At 44.6% G+C, this 20,427-nt stretch overlaps 1 protein-coding gene across 2 annotated transcripts; it reads right to left on the bottom strand.

Annotated features, from left to right (window-relative positions):
* Positions 1-1,737: 1,737 nt before the first annotated feature.
* Positions 1,738-17,084, bottom strand: SEC23B (SEC23 homolog B, COPII coat complex component; the record flags this gene model as incomplete). 2 transcript variants are annotated; one of them, XM_079532807.1, is made up of 19 exons in its annotated part: positions 1,738-1,827; positions 2,952-3,017; positions 4,260-4,415; positions 5,717-5,803; positions 6,619-6,780; positions 7,041-7,118; positions 8,200-8,353; positions 8,532-8,638; positions 9,010-9,099; positions 9,390-9,470; positions 9,853-9,976; positions 10,785-10,900; positions 11,734-11,892; positions 12,443-12,587; positions 13,378-13,463; positions 13,845-14,024; positions 14,283-14,369; positions 14,997-15,054; positions 16,864-17,084. In XM_079532807.1, the coding sequence occupies 19 exons, from the start codon at positions 17,082-17,084 to the stop codon at positions 1,738-1,740; spliced, it is 2,247 nt and encodes a 748-aa protein (XP_079388933.1). The 2 variants fall into 2 exon arrangements, with proteins under 2 accessions (XP_079388933.1, XP_079388932.1); XM_079532806.1 differs by having other exon boundaries at positions 13,845-14,081.
* Between the last annotated feature and the right edge of the window lie 3,343 nt (positions 17,085-20,427).

Consider the following 20,427-nt stretch of genomic DNA (forward strand, 5'->3'; position numbering starts at 1 on the left):
TTAAACTGCATTCCTTGCCGCTTAATAATTCTTTAATGTTTTATTTTTATTCTCAACCAATGAGTTGAGAAAGCAGCTCATGCACAGCAGCCCCTATGCTGGGAAACCTTCACAAAGTGAAGGGCACCTGGCAGCCCCCTGAGCAGCACTCCAGCTCACCACCATCTCACAAGACTCCACAGAACTTAGTTTACATTTAATAATTTGAGTACATGTGCAAAGAACAGCATTGATGTGAAGAGGCAAGAAAGCCTGCGAGTTTTGCAAAGGAATTTCGGACAGGGATCTGTTGTTTTGTTTCAACAATGAGACAGACCGACAGCCGACAGCATGGTGCCAGATGACAGGACCACATCCTCAGGATCTCCTGCACAGCACAACGTTCCTCGTTCCGCGTCCCTGACGGCTCAGTTCTCAGAGGGGGGAGGACTACTGCTGGGAGTGAAATACGCTGTCATACGCCGGAGCAGCCGCGTGAGAGGAGGCAATTCCTTGTGGTACGTCATTACCGTGGTGACGTTTAACCCCATGGGTTTACTTGCAATCACCACATCTCTAGAGTACTCTTCGTTCGTCTTATCATCACTTTCATCTTCTAACGAACGGGGAAAGAAAACGAAACGAAACGAAACGAAAGAACTTCGCATTAAAAGGGGCCATCCTTTCCTCGGGCCAACGCAGCAGCCACAGATACGACCAGACTCCCCGCCATCTTCTCCGCCCAGCGTGCCCGCCCACCTCAGCCAGGCCCCGCCCCCTGCCGGCCCCTCAGCCCAGCTCTCCCCTCCCGCCCCAGCCCCGCCCCGCGGTGGCGATTTGAGGCGCCATGCTCGGGCTCAGAGGGCCGCAGCGGCCCCGTACCGTGCCCGCCGCCGCTGCTGTAGCTGTAGTGCAGCACGCCCCCCAGCACGGTCCAGCCGCCTATCGAGTACAGCAGCGCCGAGCGCATGTTCCACAGCGCCGCCCGCATCGCCCCCATTAACTCCCGTGCGCGGGGCAGCCGCTACGCGCATGCACCCTGGCTGGGGGGGAAGGGGAGGGGCGGAAAGATGACGGTGGTGTGCGCGCGCAGCCGCGCACGCGCTAAAGCTGAGGGGCGGGAGCGGAAGATGGCGGCGCGCGGAGACCTCGGCCTTACCGGGAACCAGAAGGTGCCCGCCGGCACGGTGCAGCACGCCGACCTCCAGCCCCGCTGCTCTGCCTCAGAAGTGTTCCGCACCGTATTTTCTTCACGTCCCTCTTTGTTTCCACGTGAAACTTCAGATCCGCAACTGAAACCATGTGTTAGAGAGCAGCGAGTGGCATTATTCGTAGTAGTTGGTACCTCCCCTGGTGGTGTGTTTTCAAAAACGCACATACAGCTCAATGGGGGTCAGCACTCAGTATTAATGCTTTTCTTATCCAGTTTTATTTTCCATTAATTCAGCCCCTGGTTGCCTAAAGCCACCACTTCAGACCACAGATCATTACATATTAAGCTAAGGCTGCAAAGATCTACACCGGATAAAACATACTTTGGCTCCCGATACAGTATGAGAAAATAGCATAAACAATAGAGGTAAAAAGGAGTACAAATAAATTAATATCTAGAAGGGCAAAGTACTAAGCTCTCCCCACGTATTTATTTCATTTAATACTTAAAAACCTTAGTCTAAAAGGAAATGCAAATAAATCGTTCCGCTTCCATCGTCACCGTGATGTATGTCACCGCCGTTTGTGCTGCTGGGTTCAATCAAGTCACGCTGCACTGGAGACCGCCAGCTTCTTGAGGTGGTCCATGAACACCTGCAGACTGACGTCATCCGTCAGGATTGGGGCTCCTGATTCCTGCAAAGAAATTAAGGAAATAAATAATGAGCATGAAATAGCGCTGCTGGCCCTGGGGACTAAGCAAGCAAAGCAAATGTCAGCACTAAGCTAATTGCCTGCTAAACCTTTTCCCCTTGAAGGGTAGTCTGGTAGTTGACAATATCTTTGAGTGCCACCTGCACTGTTGCAGAAAAGTCTCTTCCTTCTAACGCATTAGGAAGGTTTCTGCTCAAGGCTCTATGGAAACAAGGCAGAAGACATTAAAAACTATTATTGATAGAAAAATCAGATCTATACGTATCTGTATGCTAGTTACAGAAAACTAAATACACTAACTGTGGACTAAGAGCTTTTACATCAGATTTGTAGCAGAAGGCAAATATAATTTCCACATCAGCTCATCTAAAACCTGTAAGAGTTTCTCTATCAGCTGCTTCCATCAGTAGCAGCCACAAAATACATTCTCCTTGTCTACCTGTGCACTACTTAGGTAACTCGGTTACAGGAAAGATGACAGAGACAAAAGCACTCCTGCTGGAAACCACTGATCTCCTGCTGTCATCAGGCTGCTGAGGTACTGGGCTGTTCTGCAGCACCTCTACTAGGACAGCCACCCTTTAGAAAAAGCAAAAAAAAAACCATATCACAATATGCTGAAAACCTGGGGGAAATTCCATCCAAGAACAGAAGCAGACATTTCATCATGTCCAGGCTTGAAAACTTTATTCTGAACATAGTGTAACCTAGTGCTCACCACCAGAACTCTTTATCTTGATAACCATGGACTTCAATTATCAGGATGAGTAAGAATCTGAGCTGCCTAAGAGACAAACCTATCCACTCGGTTGTCTTTTAAAATGCTACAGCTATTACAATGTCACACAGTAATTTCATCACAGATCAACTGGTGCACAGAAATAACCTTGTTTCCTTGTATTCCAAAGCACTATTTCAAAGTTTTTCAAAGCCAACCATGTATGTCTTGCAAAAAGCTGTTAGATAAGAAGAGCAGGACAAATACAACACACTCCCAGTCTGAGGCCAAATACTATGAGATAAAATGGGACACCAACTATGCAGACAATTATTTGAATGTACGTTTTACCGTATTCCCAAACACAAGTGGCTCTTCCATTGCTTACCTGTCCCCATGCATAGAGGTTATTGTGGGTCTGAGAAGGGTTCACTTTAGACAACAGGAATCGAGCCTACAAAGACAAAATGTGGGGAAAATATTTTTGCAGTATGATAGAAATGTCAGCTCCCCTAACACTTATCTCCTCAGACACATGACTGGTGATGTTCGCCTGCTTTTACAAGGAAAGAACTTCTTTAACTGAAACAATTTTCTGAGTTCAGAAAGAGCTTTGTTTCATAAACAATTTCACCGGACTTAAAAACAAGAATCTGCTTACTTTTAATGGCAATACTCTGAAAGGATAAATGTTTGGGAAAGATTTTACCACACAGCTGTGACTCCCATGGAACAGACAACAGTACTACTGCAATGTGTTACAGTTTTACAAACTGTTTTGAAAGAAATAACGTTAAGGAATATCACATAGCAGAATGAGATTGAGGAAGAAACCTGGGAGAAGGAAAAGGAGGAATCAAGTTAAAAAAGTCAGGGTATGCTGCTGTTATCTCAAAAAGAGAGAAAGAATCTGAATGCATTCCTTTCCCTGCTGTTATTCTTGAGTTAGTTGGTGGTGGCAGATTTCTATGAGAAAACTCTCTGCCCTCCATTTCAAAACGGTAACATCACCTTTTAAGTTTCTCCAGGTGCTCTCCTATAGCAAGCAATGCTTGTCAAGCAGGGCAGCTCTAGTTTCATGTAACATGGACATGGCATCAGCAATTTCACTTTTATAGTAAACCCTTTTCCTTACATCAGAAAAGTGGTTAGTTGAGAATCAGGGCAACATGCTTACATTAATAGTTTAGTTTTGGAGCACCAATTCCTGCCTCCCCACTTCTACAAACAACAGGCTAGCAATAGACACACACTGAACTACTGTAATTCCAGGAAGAGTCAAAATAGAGACCATTTTATATTCTCACCTGGCATCTAAGAATAAAAGAGCACATGTTCAAACATTCAGCATGACTGACTGCCCTTGCCAACTAACTGCACTCCCTGTCTCAGGAAGCTTAGGTACACAGCAAAACTATTCACTTCCCACCACTCAAGGAATATAAAGATATTTACACCGGGTTTTTTTTTCCCCTTCTCTTTCCATCCTCAGAAGTCAAAAACACATGCAAGGAGCAATTGGCCTATTAAAAGACATGGATGCATTAAGAACTCATGGGAAAATATACAAACTCTTACTTTTAAGAGCTAAATAACCTCTGTGTTTAACTTACAGAACTGTTTACTTAGAGTAAAGCAAGAAAAGACAGATATTTGCATTGCTCAACAGAGAAGGTTTTTGGATAAACCTCCTTACCTGGCTGCCCCCATGTTCAGTGTGGACATAACGTGGCATTGGGAATCTGGTCTGCAAGATTTCCTGGGCATCATCCAATGGAGCCTGCAGTAGGTGCTTGAAGTTTTCATATTCAGGCATGTCTTGGTAACCAGCTTTCTGCCACTGTGCAATAGTCTGCTCACAGGGACAGGGAGGAAATGAAGAGATTGCAGAGATGTCGACAGGCCAACCCTTAACCAGCACATCTTAAGGTAGCAGAACATTACGTGCATTTCTGCTTACATAGAGCGGGACAAACACATGCTTTCACTATTCTGTCAATAGTATTGTTTAGTTTCTGTCTATTCCTTAAGAACATGCACTAAACACAGAATTGGGTAGCAGGCTGTGCAGTACAAGAGCCGATTGTTCAAAGTGAACTTCAAGCCATTATGCTTCTGCCTACCTCAATTTAAAAGCGTAAAGCATTTATAAATCAGTGACATTCCAAACCTGATTTGGTCTTAAGTGGAACAGTCTTTGCCTTACATTCTTTTCAAGGTCCACACATAGTTTATAGTTTCATTTGCAGTTCATATATTTAAATTTCCACTGTCTAATTTTACCCAGTTGAGTCTCTTGCTTCCCAACAGTTGAGGTAGGTAGGCACTGCTTAAAGTAACCTATGAAGGCTTATTGTCACTACTGACTCCACCATACAACTCCTGCTTGTGTGGACTGTGCATCACCACAGGCCACCATGCCAAACTTTAAGCATTCTAGTAACAGTCATAAAAAGTCAGTAGCTCAGTTCAAAAATAAAGAGAAGAGTTAAAACAGCTCTCCAAAAAAATCACTAACAGGAAGGTGAGACCATAAGCCAAGCTGAGCTTATTTAAATTTCAATTTGATGTCATGTTTAGGTAGAAAAAAATTGCATGAAAGGTACTCCCCAGACAAGACTGAAAAGAATCTGAGAGGGAAAAAAAGCATCAAATAAAAGGGATATTTCTAGAGAAGAAAAAGAGAAGCAAGTCAGCTTCACCCTCCTCTACATCATAACTTCTTTAGAGTGTGAGATGTTTCTATCATCCAGCTGCAGTAGCTTAGCGCTCCCTTACAAAACCGGTTGGATTCCAACACAGATCTACAGGTCTTCATACTGAAAAGGCACTGGAAAGCCAAGGCTTTAGATATTGATCTAAATATCTATGCACGGGCACAGCTGTAAAGAACAGCCAGTACTTAAAAAGCAGAAGCTTTTAGTTTCTTTTAACTTTTTCAGTTTGCAAGCTAACTCGATGGCTATTTCTCACAGCAGAACATATGCTTAACTACTCCAGTAGGATTTTTATCCATTACAAATGCATGGGAACAGGCATACGATGCCATTATGCCAAGGGTAAGCTTTGCAAGTGGTTCACTGCATACTAACAGTAGCATTATTTGCATGCATGGCAGGAGGAAGAGAGTTCAGAGAATACATCTCACCGTACCTCACCAAGGTAGATAACTATCTGGAAGAAAGTGTCCATCAGTAGGATTCTGTCAGGAAGAATGCTGCTGCTGTCCAAAAGCACTGGCTATGGAAAATAAAGGTCAATCATTAAAACCTCAAAATTGTATTAACCTTACAATTCAGCTGTAAGGAGGAATGTTGTGTCTGTCAAGAGCTGCTGTTCATGTGAATGTTTCAGAGAACCACCAGCCTCCTATGGCATCACTGAATCAAGCAGCAGGTCCCCAGCTACTGTATGAAATGCAGTATGTGAGAAAGCAATTTCTATGGCTTTCAAGTTTAATGATCTTGAGAAGCCAAGAAAAATAAGAAATTTAATACATACACTCAGGCAAATGCTGCCAGAAAGGTTTTGAAGTGTTTCTGCAGCAGCTTCTGCGTTTCTTTCCTGCCAGATGCACTGCAGTCAACATACATTAATAAAGTCTGTATAGCAGTTGAATGTTGCTGCTTAAACAGCTGAAAACAAGCAGCTGGACTCATTCAATCTCTAGAGGCCCCTTCCAACCCCTACAATGCTGTGCTAATGACCTGGAAGGGCAGAGGCTTGCTGACTTATGTGGTGGAGATGGCAGCCACTGGCAGAGAAGCAGCAGCACTGCTGAACTGCCAAGATGCCAGATATGGCATTAGCTTTTTGGGGCTTCTTTTTTTTAGGCATGTATGTGTTTTTTAAAAGCCCAGCTGAAAGTATAATTTACATGCTAAGAGTAAGTCTACTGAAAATATAACTTGTATTGTACAGTGCCCCATCTCACCCCTTAGTAATTACTTTAACTAAGAAAAACAAAGTAAGAAGCTTTTTAATGAACTACTGTTATCCCAACTGCATGCTCTTTACTTTGCATTGATTCACCTCTCTGTTAAACACAGACTTACCTCAGGAGGTCCGTGGAAAGAATAAGCATAAAGGATGGGCTGAATCATAATGAGAGACTGAGTGAGATCTTGCCTAGCAAAGTGGTGACGGTAATAAGAAGATTCATCTGGACTGTTATTGAAGACCTGCAGGAATGGGGAGCGTCGCAAATGGAACATGAACTGCATCAGAAAGATGAGTGAGAAGTGTCAGTGAGTTGCCAAAGCTTCTGCACCTTGCAAACAGCAAATCCCCTGAAAAAAGTCTCCCAGTGAACTCCTCAGAGTTCTTAACTTACCAGCTTTTTCTAACACTGAACTACAGGACCACCCGACAAATTCAAAAAGCACCTGCTCCTTCCCTCACGAATCCCATTGATGGTACAAGGTGCTTTACCATCATTCACCCTTGCAAACTTTTCCCATAGCTGCAAGGTTCTTACCTGGGGATACAAAGAAAATGATTCCGACAATCTGAAGGAGTTGGGATCATCTTTGTTGTATTGTCCAAATTTCTGACACTGTTGGAAGCAAAATGCAAACTTCGTTTATATCTCCCTGAGAATCAACTTTTTTTTTTGAATGAGTTTTGTATGTTTTTAAACAGAGCAAACAGATCATGAACGTGGCAGCAAGAACTTAACAGGTCAGTAGCTTCTGTATCTTACTGGAGTGACAATGACAATTCAATCATCTTATCATTTTAGGTATATAAAAATCTTCTATTTTGAATCCAGATTCAAAGTTATTTAAGAATGAAATAAATAGTGCTTCCAGTACCACCCATTTTTTTCCACTGGATCATCATCATACTTAATGTTCTTTGTACACTATGAAACACTTCTGTACCATCTCCTATTTCCTTCTAAAGCAACAGCACTAGATGCTTCACTGAAAGCAAGCAGTTTGTCAATGGCTTATGGGCTGTTTTGGCCTGGTTCCATGACCAGCAGGGTGCTCTTTATCAATTTCCTTACAAACTTAAAAAATTTGTATCAACCACAAATGAGTCCACAAGCATTTCAGGATGCAGTACACCCACGTGTGTTTCAGTGCTCAAATTTTTATTTGATATTGTCTCTCTTTTTCCAGCATCTGATGTGCCTGTGTGATGTTATGCTCTGTATAGTTACCTAGCACATAACTGAAGAAACTGGAATTCTGACAGGATATAAAAAATAATAATAGTAAATCACAGTAATTGTGATCAAATGTTGGAACAGGCTACCAAGAAACAAGACAAATTCCATCTGTGGAGATCACACAAACTCACCTGAACAAGACCCACAGCATCTACCTGTAATATGAAACTAGCCCTGCTTACACAGAGTGTTGAGACCTGCAGAGGTCCCTTCCCACCTGTGTGATCATTTTACTATCATGTCTTCAATCTCAAGTTTAACTCTTTCACCATGATGGGATGCTTACCTATCCCATCACCAACTCACTGATCATACAGCCTTCATAGTTATCACATACTATGAGACCACAATCAGAGCACAAATGGAGTGAGTCAGACTGGAAAAAGAATGGTGTTTTCATCCCAAGAGATCGTTTTAACTGAAAATAAGACTGCTGCTGAGTGCACTCCATCAGTCTTACCAGTCTGATCAGCTGTCTGTCCAGCCATCGCAGCACATCAGGCCCCTCCTCAGACTCAGCTCTGTACACTCCCAGCCGTGCCATCAGTACAGCAGCTGCTTCCTGGTCAAATGCAGCTTCTATGTGCTGGAGCTGACTTTGTGCATCTGCCCAGCTAAAGGATTAGTAAAGGGTTAGTGCAAAATCTGTCATCAGCAAAACCCAATCCACATTTTTCCCCCATGCCAAATATTCTGTGGCCAATGAATGTAATAAAAAGCTAAAACAATACCAGCACAGAGAGTGGCTTCCATTTCTGCAATTCTGCCAAAGAACCAGCACGAGGTACTTACTTTCTGGCTATGGTGGTGACACGAATGCGTTTCTGTGTGCTGGAGTGTTGATACTGGGTGACAAACTGTACTGCCCCTCGGCCTCCCTGAGGTATTGGTGCATTGTGCTGCAAATTAAACAAGGAAAGCCTTCAACATAGGCTGGCTTTGTATACAACAGAGACAAATCCAGGGCATCTGCTGAACAGAGTTAAGTTCAAGCTTGAAACGGACCATGGAGGAGACACGCTTCTGTTAATGTTGTGTTTTATAAAAGCCTTCAAAGCCAAGTGGTTCTGGGTGCATTTTTAATTCCATACCTGACACTTATCAGCTTACAAATATGCAAACAACCCCTACGAATATTACTTTGGCACAAAACACTTACCTACTCTGCAACTACCCATTCACAGCACAAGAGATGCCTTGGACTTCCTGGTCCTGTTACAAACAGTTGGTATATAAAAATGAAGACAAAAAAAGAAAAGCCAGGGCTGACCTGATTTACCACTTCAAAGTAAATGGCCAGAGTTGTGCAGGGATCCAGACCACAAATTTTCCACTGAGATGTTCCTCCAATTCCAAGTTCCTGCATAGAATTGAAAAGAAAACAGCGCTTCAGTACTTGGCAGTAGTTAAGGTCAGCTCATGTTAAATTCTGATCAGATACACGAGGCAACCTTCCAGCATTTCTTATCTTCAGGATGTGGATTAAGTTACTGAGGGTAATACAGTTAGAAGGCAGCTTTATGGGACAAGAGCTCAGTCCAACAAGCTCTGCCTTTTTTCACATTCTATCTAATCTCTAGGTTTCGACAGAAATTTTGCACCCTTTGTTTCCTACTTAACATAGTTGTCCTTTTCATGTTGAAAACGTACATTTTCAGAAACACACGGTCCTTTCACATTCAGGGATACACATGGTCCAATAGCACCTGCAATTTTCAGCTCTCTGGATGTCTAGAACAAGACAAAAACAGTTCTTAAAAAAATATATCAAGTTAGTCAAATAGAACACACAGACTAAATCAGATGCTCAGCTTTGATCAGAAAGCGATTATACAAGGCTGCCAAAGAAAGCATCCTTGAGTACATTTTCAAGGTAACCTACTGCCTTAGTTGGTGAACGTAAGCTCAGTTGTTGGTTTTTTTAAACCACAAATTTAATAAACTTTTAAATAAAAAATGCCTTCACTCATTCCAGTATGATGCTTTTTCCAAAGAAGGCAATACAGCTGACCTCAAAGGCGCAGAATTTTCTACACAGATACCTAGAAAACTTTTCCAATCAGCAGCACTCGCACTTCTAAGTTAATGTCAGCTAATTAAACTAATCTCTCACCTTCACTTCCAAATTTGCACCAAAAGCCATCCGAAATTCCCCACTGAGCCCTTTGTTGAATACCCGCTGGAAGGTCTGCTTGAAGAGAGAAGTGTTGAAGGAATCTCCCATCACCATGTGTCCTCTGAGAAGGAAAAAAAAACCCACACAAGGTAACTGAAACAATTGAGAACTAGAAGCATATCACAAGGACGCAACCCCTCCAACTCTCATGCATGCAAATACAGGCAGAAACTGTTTTGAAGCATGCCGTTGCATAGGTAGAATTCGCATTAGGGAATGTAGATTCATGGATGCCTCCAAAGCCAGACAAGTTAGTGCTCCATTTCTGCCAGCTTGCTTTCTCAACTATATTTCTTGTCATCCTTTCAGCTGCCTTAAAAATGCTCCTGTTTCCACTGGTTACAAACACCCTTACCCAAAAGAGAGCATTGCTCAGCCTACTTCCCCTAAGAAAGCAAAATGAGCTGTTAAGCATGAGAAAATCTGGCCAACACAGTGAAAGCAACTACCCACCATGCCTGAAGCTCTGCTACTCCGATGGCGCTTCAGTCACGCACACACCACAACAGAGGGGATCTATGTCCCACCAGCTCTGCAAAGGGTACTTGCTACCTCCCAGGGCATTTGAAGGTGACAGAAGGCATTTGCAAGACATGTTGCATCATGCTTTAGAATACCTTTCTCCAAAGCAGGACACTGAGTTTTCTACCAGCAGTGTTAACTCTTACGCTACTTTGAGGCTTCAGAAATGCGGACTGGGATCAGGGGAGGTTTGCCATGTAACTCCTGGCAAATTCAAACCACAATTTAGAATAAATGACAAAAATCTCACCCTTTTGCACTCATAGAAAACTAACTGCTTTTCAAACTGTTCTCCCCCTCCAAAAAAAATAGAAGTACCACCTTTGTGTTTCCTGTTACAGACATACCCAGTGAGGTTTGCACAACATTTCATTTCTAGCAGTCCAGTCTGATCCAGGGCGCAGGCGTAGATATCGATGCAGTGACCATTGGTGGCAGTGCGACTGGCCAGAGTCTCATAGTGCTGGGGAGAACAGACAACACACACAATATTTAGGAATATTTAGGATGCTGCATCAGGCAATTTTTCCTCTGCTCTCCAGCTGAAGTCAACACACTGATGCACAAAGCACAAATGAAGCCGTTGCCAGTGCTGCCAAAGTAAGGAGCTGTCTGCTTGAACAGAATTCTTCCTCCTAGGATGTTTGCCTATGGATAAACTTGAGCTGCAAGTTGCAAGTGTAGAGAAGACACGAATTGCTACCATCATACAAGCACAGGCTCTTTGTGATAGAAACCTAAAGATTTCTAGGTGATAGTTAAGAGGACAGGTATCACAGTACTTCCTCTATGCTAACAGGCACATTTCATACCTAATATTTTAACTATTCTTTCACATGTCAAGAGAAAAAGGAGCCTTTCTGGAAATCACCAGTTCTTGGAGTACAGGCTTGTTTTTTTCCCCTTTCCTGAATGAGCCAAAAGGACCTCTACTCACCATCAGCTGGACGAGAGCACTGAAATACTTCCGTCTCTGAGAAGGCACAAGACCATACTTGGAGAAGCAACTAACAGTAGGACTCATCCGTCCTTTGACCATTCCCATAGCTTAACACACAGAAAGGCTCATGCATGAGCAGCTATGCAAATATCTGGACAGACTGATTCTATACCAAGAAAATAAGACTTCTGTTACCTACAGCAGAATACTGGAAGCTGCCTACATAGGCTCAGTCATCTCCTTCCTCCCATCCCCACTCTGTATTCCAACACTCACATTTCTTTAAACAGCCCTTGCCACACAACAAACCTAAGCTGTTCTGAGTGCTTTCGCCTCCAGCTGACACCGGCACCTACCTTGGTGGCCTTCTTCATGAACCTCGCGTTGTCCTTCTCTATGTCATGCCAAGAACGAATGGGTGTTTTCAATTCATCTCCCACCACCATGCCTGGTCCTTGCGTTGGTGGACCGCCTGTGAATAGCATTATTCTCGCTCCTGTGTTTGGAAATGTGCCCTGAAATAAAAATACAGTCTTATATTAGAACTCAGGGAAAAGATGTTTAAAAGAACAACGTTTTCTTCAGAGAGGAATCTGTACATTATTCTGCAATACCATCAGGGACCTGTCTCTGTTACAGGCAGACCTGAAGAACAGCAACACGTTTCCTGACAGGCACCCTCTAGTTTAGACTCAAACTACAACAATCTTCACTACAGGAAGTAGTATTCTTTTTACTTCTACCTTAGATGACCCTTGCAAAAACAAACAAACAAAAAGAATCAGAGTACATACAACCACCTTCACATGGCAATATACGTAAGGATCAGAAGCCTTTAAACACCTGCACCTTTTACACAGTTTACAGTTAAATACAAATTCCTAGCTCACTCAACATCAGCTGGAACTCATGCCGGACATCAAGCAAAGACAAAATGCACCACTGCACTTCAATGTGACTGGGCTGCAAACCAATCTGCACTGAAACCTGTATACGTCTCAGCACGTACTGCCAGGTGCTTGCTTTGCCCAGCTCATCCCTAACAAGCAGGTGCAATAAAAGTACCTCTAGCAAGCCAACAGCAATCGAAAGAGCTACTCCAGTGGAACGTAAAGGCCTCTTTCCCTGGGTCACTGGCCACGGGTCCCTTTGAAGTTCTCCAAGGAGATCTGTCAAATTCATATCAATCTTCTGTACTGGCTGCAGGAACCTGAAAAATTGAAATGAAATGTTTTCCCACTATCAGTGTGCCTCTGTTCCTAGCACACTTTAATTACACTGGAAGAGTTATCAGAAGCAAAATATTACACAACACATTCCTTTATGTCCAGACTTTCCAAGCTAAGAGGCCAGTGCAAAGTAACAAAATTGATCAAAGGAACCAACAGGAACTGACAAGAAGGCAAAATCACTCAAAGCACAGGAAAGGACTTTAGTACTGATTTAGTCTACCAAAAGGTAAATGAGCTGCCATGGAAAAAGAGGAGCTGAGAATAAAAACAAACAACTGTATCCAACAGAGGCAAATACGGCTTCACAGTTCAGGGGTCACTGCCTGCCTACCAACTGTTGCATTTTGTGTCTGGTTTCTGGTTGTTTTTTTTGACTCATTCAAGCAAGGGCTCAAAGGATTGTTACTCGTAAACAAGGGCCCCATTAGGTGCTCAACCAAAAAGGCTCCTGCTCTAAACGCGTTCGACCCCTGAACAACATGCTTTCCAAAGACAGCTATGCTGTACTTTTCAAGGAGAAATCCAGTCTGAATGGCAATTACGTTCCTGTAACTGCAAAATCAAGACGCTAGAGAAGGCTAAGAAATTGCTCTAGTAAATCTCACCCACTTGTATCACTTGATGCAGGGAAATATCTCTGCCAAGACAATACCATTTGTGTTTTCCTACAAAAACACCTCTTGGAAAAGCTAGGTTTAGAAGTGTGATCCTGAAGGGTATAAAGCACCCACCCTGCTCTGCTGCTGGTTATGTTTATGTAGCACTCACCTGCTTGAAATAACAGGCTGTTCTGGAGCTTGAAGAGGCCTTCCCTGTTGAATGGGGACAGCTGGCCTTGAAAGACCAAGCATATCCTACGGAAAAGAAAAAAAAGGAGGCAGAGGAGACTTCAAAATCAAACACTAGACATTGTTTGCTTTCAAGCAATATAGCCTAAAGCCTGCAACCCTGTAGCATTAAAGAAATTAAAAACTGAAATAATGAATATCTGCACTCTCATTAGGAAGACATCAATGGTTCTATTATGTGAGATATAAAAAACTATCTTGAGCACGTTTTCAAAAAATTTACAGCAGCAAACAGACAGGAGAGGTGTTGAGAGTGAAATAGCATAAAAATAATTAAGAGCACTGAACCTCCTTTCCTCCCCAAATGCCTGGTGCTTGAAATACCAGCAGTGGTGGCAACAGAGCTAAGAGGAACAAACCACTGGCCTAACAGATGGCAGGACATACCTGTATTTGCTTAGCTGTCAGGTCTTTAGTGCCTCTAAACACGTAGCTCTTAGAAATCCCTTCACAGCTCAGCTCGTGAACCTGGATCATTCTGCCAAATGTGATAAGCCCCACTAGAGCGTCAGCAGGCAGCAGACTTAGGGACATCTGGAGGGACTCCTTCAGTGCCTGCAAGTCCTCCTCTTCCAAGCACGTGTCGACAACATACAGGAAGATCAATGGCGTCTGCGGGCCTCGCTATATGGAGAGAGATGGATTTATGAGGCTCGTACATAAGCTAGGTGACACTGTCCAATGACTCCAGACAAAGAATAAAATGAGCCCTATCTCAGGCATCTTACATGAGTGTTACTTATTTCTATTATCCTAAGTACAACAAATACGTACAGAAGATACCACAGAATACAATTCTGGAGACCACAAACTACGAATCATTACCTGCACTATATATTCAATTGTTGAAAACTGAGGCATAAGTTCAGCTGGTTGGTTGACTTCAGATATGCCTGCGTATGCTGGAGGAAACTGAAAAACAGGACCAAAAATTAGGACAAGGTGCAGGGCAGAAATGTAGGGCTCTCCTCTGTAGTACAGTCTTATGATGCGTTTATTCGATTCTTTATTTACTACCAACCACACCAACCTGGTTAACCCATCAGAGACCTGTGCTGCTGCTTTGCTAAGCGCACACAACAGTGGCCAGAACTACTGACAGTTACTCAGCCCAGTGTAAGTTAAGAACAGGACTAAAGCAGCAGCCACATTAGCCAAAACTTGCTTAGTTTTGTCGTTTTAGCCGTGTGACTGTTTCTGATGGTACAAGTCTACCCAAATCTAATAAACGTCATACTCAGGAAGAACAGTAAATGTCATGTACCAAAAACCACAATGGAAGCACACGTGATAAAATGGCTTTTTATCTATTTTCTATGTTCTCCGTGCTATTAAAGTCACTGGCAAAGCAACTGAAAATAAGCAAGATTTCATATATAACAGACTCATTAGCAAGCACTCTGGCCTGGGTTCAGCAAGAGAAAAGGCTACAAGATGAAATCTAGAGAGGCGAAATTTCTGTTTCCTGTAACATCCTTTGCACAGTAAGGTCATCAATAAAATGCTTTCTGAAAAGATGAAAATGCTGCTTCAACGTACCTGATTTCTCTGAAAACAGAAATTGCAAGCCCAGAGCTTGGCCCGATAGTCAACTTGGCTGCAAGGGAAAGGTGAGGCATTAGTATAGGTATAGGAACAATTTCACAACCTAGCTTCACAGTTGTCTATGCTGATGAGGAAGAATCAGAAAACCAGACGCTTCAACGTTATGGATAGTTTTAGGGATTCTGACTTTTGTTCCAATGCCAGAAAGCCTATTAGCTCAGGCAGTCCTGCTGCTTCCAGGCTTGTTATTGTGAGTGATCACCAACAGACCATCGAAGCTTAGGATGCAGTAAGCAGGTTTGCATCTAATCACTCCTTCACTACGTTGAAGCTTATCTCAGTCATCTTACTGTTCGTACAGCTACAGCACACGAGTGCTCCAGTCATAGAGCAGCAGAAGCCATTCACTCACATCCTGTCCAAACACAGAACAAATTAGCTGTTCTCTGCCCCAATGAGTTTCCTCTCCTCAACTCATTATGACATACTACATTGACTGCTAGTACAGTGAAGCCTGACCTTATTCTTCCTTCATGGGTTTGACCTCTTCCTACTTCCTCTTGCTAGTCATTCTGTTTTTTTTTCAGCCCAAAGCTAAGCTCTAAGGAAGTATGATAGTAACATGACTTCATGACAAGATTATTCTCTTACTTTCTCAGCAAAACTCCAGAGAAAATTGATACTCATACTGGAGCTGGCCTATAAAAAAGGGGATGTATAGAAAGCAGAAAATCAAATGAACACCACAGCCCAAAGGATAACACCAGTATAAACAGCATCTTTATTTAAGTTTCACCATTCACCATAACATTCTCTAGGATGATAACAGGATTGCCCATTTCCATATTATCTCCAGCTGAACAGCCTCCCTGAGGACACATCTCTCATCTCAGGCTCTGGCAGCTCAGCAGAGGGTGCCATTAAACACATCTCACCAGGCATGCAATGCTTTCAACATACTCACTATATCTAAAAGAGGCTACCAAGCACCATACTGAGAAAAAAAGGGGAATTAGGAATAACCATAATTATTAAGGTTGGAAAAGATCTCTACAATCACTGTGTCCAACCATCAACCCACCTCCCCCACGCCCACGAACCATGTCTCTCATTGCCTCTCCACTGTTCTTGAACATCTCTAGGGATGGTGATCCTACCACCTTCCTGGGCAGCCTGTGCCAGTGTCTCATTGCTCTTTCTGAGAAGAAATTTTTTCCTATATCCAACCTGAACTTTCCCTGATGCAACCTGAGGCCATTCCCTCTCATCCTATCACCGTTACCTGGGAAAAGAGGCCAATTCAGCATACCCTCCTTTCAGGTAGTTACAGAGTGCAATAAGGTCTTCCCCGAGCCACCTCTTTTTCAGACTGAACAACCTCAGTTCCCTCAGCTGCTCCCCATTAGACTCATCTCCAGACCCTTGACAGCTTCACTGCCCTTCTCTGGACATGCTTCAGAGTCTCATTGCCTTTCTTGCAGCGAGGAGCCCAGCACTGAACGCAGCACTCGATGCACAGCCTCATCAGAGCTGAGTACAGAGGGACGATGCCCTCCCTGCTCCAGCTGGCTGCATTGTTGCCGATACAAGTCAGGATGCCATTGACATACTTTGCCAGCTGGGCACACCGCTGCTCGTGTTCAGCCAGCTGTCAGCTCACATCCCCACATCCTTTCCCTCCATGCAGCCCTTCAGCCACTCTGCCCCGAGCCTGTAGCGATGCCAAAACACAGGCACCCGGTCATGCTGAACATCACCCAATTGTCCTCAGCCCATCCGCCCAGCCTAGAGACATCAGGCACACCGAAATGCAAACCAGACGCTCCCCAGACTCCCCGCCCCCCAGCTCAGAGCTGCATACCAGAGCGGGTTGAGCACGGCCTTGCAGGTGGCCCTGCTGCAGAGCACGGGCTCGTACTGCACGGGCGGCAGGTCCGGGCGCTCCCGCAGCGGGGTCAGCAGGCAGGCCAGAGGCACGACCATCCGCGTAGCCTCCAGCCTGCTGGACGGCCACACGTTCCAGCTGAAGCGCACGCCGTCGCGCTCCTCATTCTGCTGAATGAACTCCAGGTAGGTCGCCATGGGGCCGCGGCAGCTCCGAGCGCAGAGGGGAAGCTGAACTCCGACACGCCGCAAATACCAGCCCGCCCTCCTCACGGAACGAAAGGCTGACAAAAGGCTCCAGCGACGTCAGGCCAGTCTGCGAACGGCGCCGTGCCGCAGCTCGCAGCCGATGTTCCCGCTCTTTCCGTCAGGAGCAGCTCGCCCTCCGCACCCGAGCCCCGGCAGCACTCACCCGCCCGCACAGCCGCCACTCTCTCCCGGCAGGCCCCGCGCGGCCAGCAACGCCAGCTCAGCGCTATGGGGCTGCCCTCACACAAGATGGCGGCACCCGCACGACCCGCCTCCCGCGCTTCCACCGCCATCTTGATTAAGGGCATTCCGCGCGCCGTCCTATATGACACTAACAAACGTGGCGGCGCAGCTTCAGGGAAGCCACGTTAGCTATGGGCGAATGGAGAGAAAAGGCGCCCCTACCAGACATGGCGGGGAGGCTTCAGCTGGTGGAAGTGGAAGAGGCGGGGATGACGTGTCTGCCGTCGCGGCTGCGTGCAATGGCGCCGCGCCGGAAGCGTGCTCAGAGTGGCGGGCTCGTGCTAGCTCACGTAATGGTGTGTGTGCGGTGTGGTACATTGGCTAAGCGCGGCCCTGCGAACAGCGACAAATAGGCGTGCTTCCCGTCTGGATGAAGGGATTTAAGAACGGGTTTCAAGGCTTCCAAAAATTGATGATTTGGGAGTATATTTTCGACATAAATACATCACTTGCAAATTCTCAAATGGAACGTCAGACATTCAACTCACAAATCTGACTGTGGCTCTCTACCACACCTTCATAACCCCTCCTCACCAGAGAGAAATACCCCTCCCTTCACAGTCACACCTTACCCTGTCACCGCTTTCTGGCAGTAAGCACAACCACGAGCAGCTGTCAAGGGTGAAGCACAGGAATTATTTCATCCAAAATCTCTGACCAACACCTGAGTCAGAACTCACTGAGAACTGCAACCCCTGCCACCAAACCCCCCTGCTGTGTCCGTGTCACAAAAAAAGTCACGTATCTCACTGGCGCTCATTTTTTTTCCATGTTCTTATAAAAAATATATAGTTAAAAGTTTTGTTGCTTATATACACATAAGTATATAAGCACTGAAAGTAATGCCTCCCATTTATTTCCATGAAAACTACAAGAGCACAATGACGCTATTTAATAGAGCAAATCCTCAGCTACATAACACTATTTTTCAACATAGTCACCTCCATTAGCTGCATCACACAGTGATGCCAGCTGATGTCACTGTCACCACTGCTGCAATGCACCACCCACCGCCTCACTGTGCTCACATCCACTGTCTGGTCTCCTGAAATGCTCAACAAGTATCAATGAATATCAATGGGTACCATTTTCTCCACGTACAGGCATTCAGTTCCACACCTTTGCTCCATATGCACTTCCATAACACATGCCATTGTGTCAGACTGCCCTTGTGCTGCCATCACACAGCAACAACATGTAATGGGATACTGATGGGAAGGTTCAACCTCTACCACCATAACATCATCTGCCTCTGATTTTGTGGACCAAAATATAAGACAGGAGGCATTACATTCAGAGCAATCCTCATATTTTATATGCAGCCCTAGACAACTCCCCTTCCCTCCACGAGGCCCAGGCAAGCTAACTGGTTGGACACCCATAGCCTAAGAGGTCTCTTTTCAGAGTCTCAGAACAGCCATACCCGGGTGAGGCAGAAGATGGCACTCAAACAGCATCAGGTAAACAACCACTGCTCCACCAGTCCCACAGAGGTAAGAGGTGTAAGCAGACTAAAATGAAAAAAACAAAAAAGGGAAATCTAAATAGCCAATCAACCAGAGTTTTCACTATCAAAGCTTTAAGTTTGCCATTAACGTCTTAAACTTTGGACTGCAAAGGCTAGGCACGTTAAACAGTACCTGCGAGCTGTACTTTCTCTCCATTCACAGTACAGCCTGACACTGCAGTTAATGCTCCTGGAAACATTAAACATTTACATTTCATACCACATCGTAAAGGGGGCGGCTTTGCCAGGTAGAAAAGAAAACTGAAGGAAGTCAGGAAGGAAAAAAAGATTGAACTTATTAATGTTACCATAAAAAGGTATTATGTATATATTATATATTATATTATATATTATATTTATTCCCTTTTTGAACAAGGTGATAGGCCACGGAGGTTCATGAAGATCCAGAATGACAGAAAGATCGTCCCTCTCAATGAAACAGATCATACAAGCTCCTATTTTACAAATAGCAAAGAGAAATTGCTTCACTTTTCCCTATAGGTAGATTTTTTTTCTAAATTTAAGACATCTTGTTACAGGTGCAACACTGTGAAATAACTTTGTGGACCACAAAGGTGAGGCCATCTAAACCAGATGAAGCCAGTACAAATGAAACAGAATTGAGAGGGCTTAATAGGCCAGCTCTCCACTCCTTACAGCCATTCCCAGAGAATAGGCAATAGGCCCTGTCTCCTTTTTCTCACTGCCAGTAAATATGGCCATACTGCATGAAGTGACACACTTGCATCATGTATCATTTCCACGAAAGCTGTCTTCTAGCTGAGGCAGAGCACAAACAATTTGCATTATTTCTGCTGCTGCAGGATGCAGACTGTTGTGTTAGGTTGCCTTCATAAGAGGCAATCCCAGCCTCACACCTCAGTGAAATTATCTTTGGCCACATAACAGATGCCTGAAGCTGAGGTTAGGGTCAGTGTAGCAAGCAGCAGTTTTCTCAGGCTTCAGTGTGCTACATGGTTAAAGGCAGCAGAGAAAGAACAAACACCTCATAATTTCACTCCCCACTTTGTGACAACACTTCTTTCTCTGTAGAAAGAGATGTATCCCCGTCACCTCAAGAAACAATGCTGCCAACAAAAGAAACAGCCAGCTGTGGGTGCACACACTAGCTAACACCACCAAACTTGTTCCCATTCGAGGCTGCACCTCGAGTGCTGTGTTCAGTTTTGGTCCCCTCACTACAAGAAAGACATTAAGGCACTGGAATGTGTCCAGAGAAGGGCAACAAAACCGGTGAGGAGTCTGGAGCACAAGTCTTATGAGGAGCAGCTGAGGGAGCTGAGATTGTTCAGTCTGGAGGAGGCTCAGGGGAGACCTCACTGCACTCTACAACTTCTGAAGGGAGGTTGTGGTGAGGAGGGGTTTGGCCTCTTCTCCCAGGCAACGAGCAGGACATGGGGAAATGGCCACAAGTTGTGCCAGAGGAGGTTTAGGTTGGACGTGAGGAGAAACTTTTTCTCTCAGAGAGTGGTCAGGCACTGGAATGGCTGCCCAGGGAGATGGTGGAGCCGCCGTCCCTGG

The sequence above is a fragment of the Tetrao urogallus genome (assembly GCF_951394365.1).
Source record: "Tetrao urogallus genome assembly, chromosome: 2".
NCBI classification, from domain to species: domain Eukaryota; kingdom Metazoa; phylum Chordata; class Aves; order Galliformes; family Phasianidae; genus Tetrao; species Tetrao urogallus.